The 2,562-nt window shown below is 51.4% G+C and overlaps 1 protein-coding gene across 1 annotated transcript; it reads left to right on the top strand.

The window, feature by feature from the left end:
* Positions 1-277: 277 nt before the first annotated feature.
* LOC309603316 (olfactory receptor 14C36-like) lies at positions 278-1,213 on the top strand (the record flags this gene model as incomplete). The annotated part of the gene is made up of 1 exon (XM_082338194.1): positions 278-1,213. One exon carries the CDS (start codon positions 278-280, stop codon positions 1,211-1,213), a length of 936 nt encoding a protein of 311 aa, XP_082194320.1.
* Positions 1,214-2,562: the final 1,349 nt, after the last annotated feature.

Raw genomic sequence — 2,562 nt, 5'->3', positions numbered from 1 at the left:
CCCTCCAAACACCCTGGGCTGTTGCTGCCTCCATGGGTCATTGCTGGAAAGCAGGGCTGACCCTCCAGGAGCCCCTGGGGAGAGGGCACGGCTCTGCACAGCACACTCAGCCAGCACAAACCACAGCTGAAGCCTCCCAGCTGCATAACAGTCCTGCACAAGAAGGAAAGGCACCCTTAGGTATTGCACAATGAATGAATGAAATTTTGCTCAGAGAAGCTTCTCTAAATTTTTCTCTTTTCTCTCCTTTGGCAGTTTCCATGCCCAGAAGCAGCAGATGTCAAATGGCAGCTCCACGAACGAGTTTCTTCTCCTGGCATTCGCAGACAAATGGGAGCTGCAGCTCTTGCACTTCTGCCTCTTCCTGGGCATCTACCTGGCTGCCCTCCTGGGCAACGGCCTCATCATCACCGCCGTAGCCTGTGACCACTGCCTCCACACCCCCATGTACTTCTTCCTCCTCAACCTCTCCCTCACAGACCTGGCCTCCATCTCCACCACTCTCCCCAAAGCCATGGCCAATTCCCTGTGGGACACCAGGGCCATCTCCTACTTGGGATGTGCTGCACAGGTCTTTTTCTTTCTCTTCTTCATTGGAGGAGAATATTGTCTTCTCACTGTCATGGCCTATGACTGCTATGTGGCCATCTGCAAACCCCTGCACTATGGGACCCTCCTGGGCAGCAGAGCTTGTGTCCACATGGCAGCAGCTGCCTGGGGCAGTGCGTTTCTCAACTCTGTCCTGCACACTGCCAATACATTTTCCCTACCCCACTGCCAAGGCAATGTCCTGGACCAGTTCTTCTGTGAAATCCCCCAGATCCTCAAGCTCTCGTGCTCAGATGCCTACCTCAGGGAGGTTGGGTTAATTGTGGTTAGTGCCTGTTTAGCATTTGGTTGTTTTGTTTTCCTTGTGGTGTCCTATGTGCAGATCTTCAGGGCTGTGCTGAGGATCCCCTCTGAGCAGGGATGGCACAAAGCCTTTTCCACGTGCCTCCCTCACCTGGTCGTGGTCTCCCTGTTTATCAGCACCTCATTTTTTGCCTACCTGAAGCCCCCCTCCATCTCCTCCCCATCCCTGGACCTAGTGGTGGCAGTGTTATACACTGTGGTGCCTCCATTAGTGAACCCTCTCATCTACAGCATGAGGAACCAGGAGCTCAAGGATGCCCTATCTAAAGTGGCCCAATGGATGCTGTTTCACAGACAATAACCTGCCTCCCATTCTCTGCACATTTCCCAGAGTCCTTCTTAGGCCAGGAGTCTGTTTTCTTCTCTTGCAGTAATCCTGCTTACAGATAATTTGCTGGGTTCATACTACTTGTCTTGAGGCTTGATCTTATTGTCTCTGAGTTGCACAACACTCTGTCAGATGTGGCATGCCCAATAGCAGCTCTTCAATAAAACAGAATCTCCCAGGTCCAGTGCCTGAAGGCTGGGCTCTTCCTCCAAAGGTATTTCCAAGAAAATGTCCAAGGAATTGTGTTTTTGAAGAGTCTGATCTTTTGTTCTCAGTGTTTTGGGAGTTCAGATCATGGTACTATTGGGTTCCACTGGACCTAGTATTCTGGATTTAAAAGCTGTCCAGCTTTAAAAGTGACACTTTAAAAGCTTTAAAAAAGACACTTTAAAAGTGTCCAGGCGCAGGGGAGATGGCCCATGAGCTTCCTTTCTCTCCTCAGGTTTCTTCATGTATGACAGGAGTGATGGCATATACCAGACTCCCTGGAAATGAATCTGGAGGGGTGAGGAGAGGAGAGGATGGGGACTCCCCACGTGCCCTGGGGTTGCAATGAATGGAGGCTCAGAAGGTGAAAGGCCCTCAGATGTGAACTCCCCCAAAAGCAAAACATGAAGCTATTGAAGCTGTTGAAGTGTCTAGAGGAGAAGTCTTACAAGGAGCAGCTGAGGGAGCTGGGGTGGTTTAGTCTGGAGAAGAGGAGGCTGAGGGGAGACCGTATTGCTCTCTACAACTACCCGAAAGGAGGTTGTAGCGAGGTGGGGGTCGGTCTCTTCTCCCAGGTAACAAGTGATAGGACGAGAGGAAATGGGCTCAAGTTGTGCCAGGGGAGATTTAGATTAGATATTAGGAAAAATTTCTTCCCAGAGAGAGTGGGTAGGCATTGGAACACATTGCCCAGGGAAGTGGTCCAATCATGGTCCCTGGAAGTATTCAAAAATCGTGTGGATGTGGTGCTTGGGGACAGGGCTTAGAGGTGGACCAGGCAGTTGGGTTATGAGGTTGGACTCGATGATCTCTGAGGTCCTTTCCCACCTTCACGATTCTATGATTCTATGATTAAATTGAGGTATGCAAAACAAGGACTCTGCCATGGGAGTCAGTAGGAGCCCAGCAGGCAGAAGAAAGGGAGAGTGGAGAGATGCAGGAGCTGCCTGAGAAGCCCCAGGACTCTCATGCCGTCCTGGGGAGTGGGGCTGGTGGGAGCAGAGGACGGGGAAATTCAGTCAGCACTGAGCATCACCTACAATATGAATTCAGGAGAGCCAGAGAGTGCCTGGCCTCTGTTTCCTCATGCTCTTGGGGCCAGCACCAGCCCTGGG

Source organism: Platalea leucorodia (assembly GCF_965183815.1).
Source record: "Platalea leucorodia genome assembly, contig: HAP1_HAP1_SCAFFOLD_54, whole genome shotgun sequence".
In the NCBI taxonomy this organism is placed as follows: domain Eukaryota; kingdom Metazoa; phylum Chordata; class Aves; order Pelecaniformes; family Threskiornithidae; genus Platalea; species Platalea leucorodia.
Note: the sequence above shows the minus strand (reverse complement) of the source record. Positions and strands in the feature narration are given on the sequence as shown.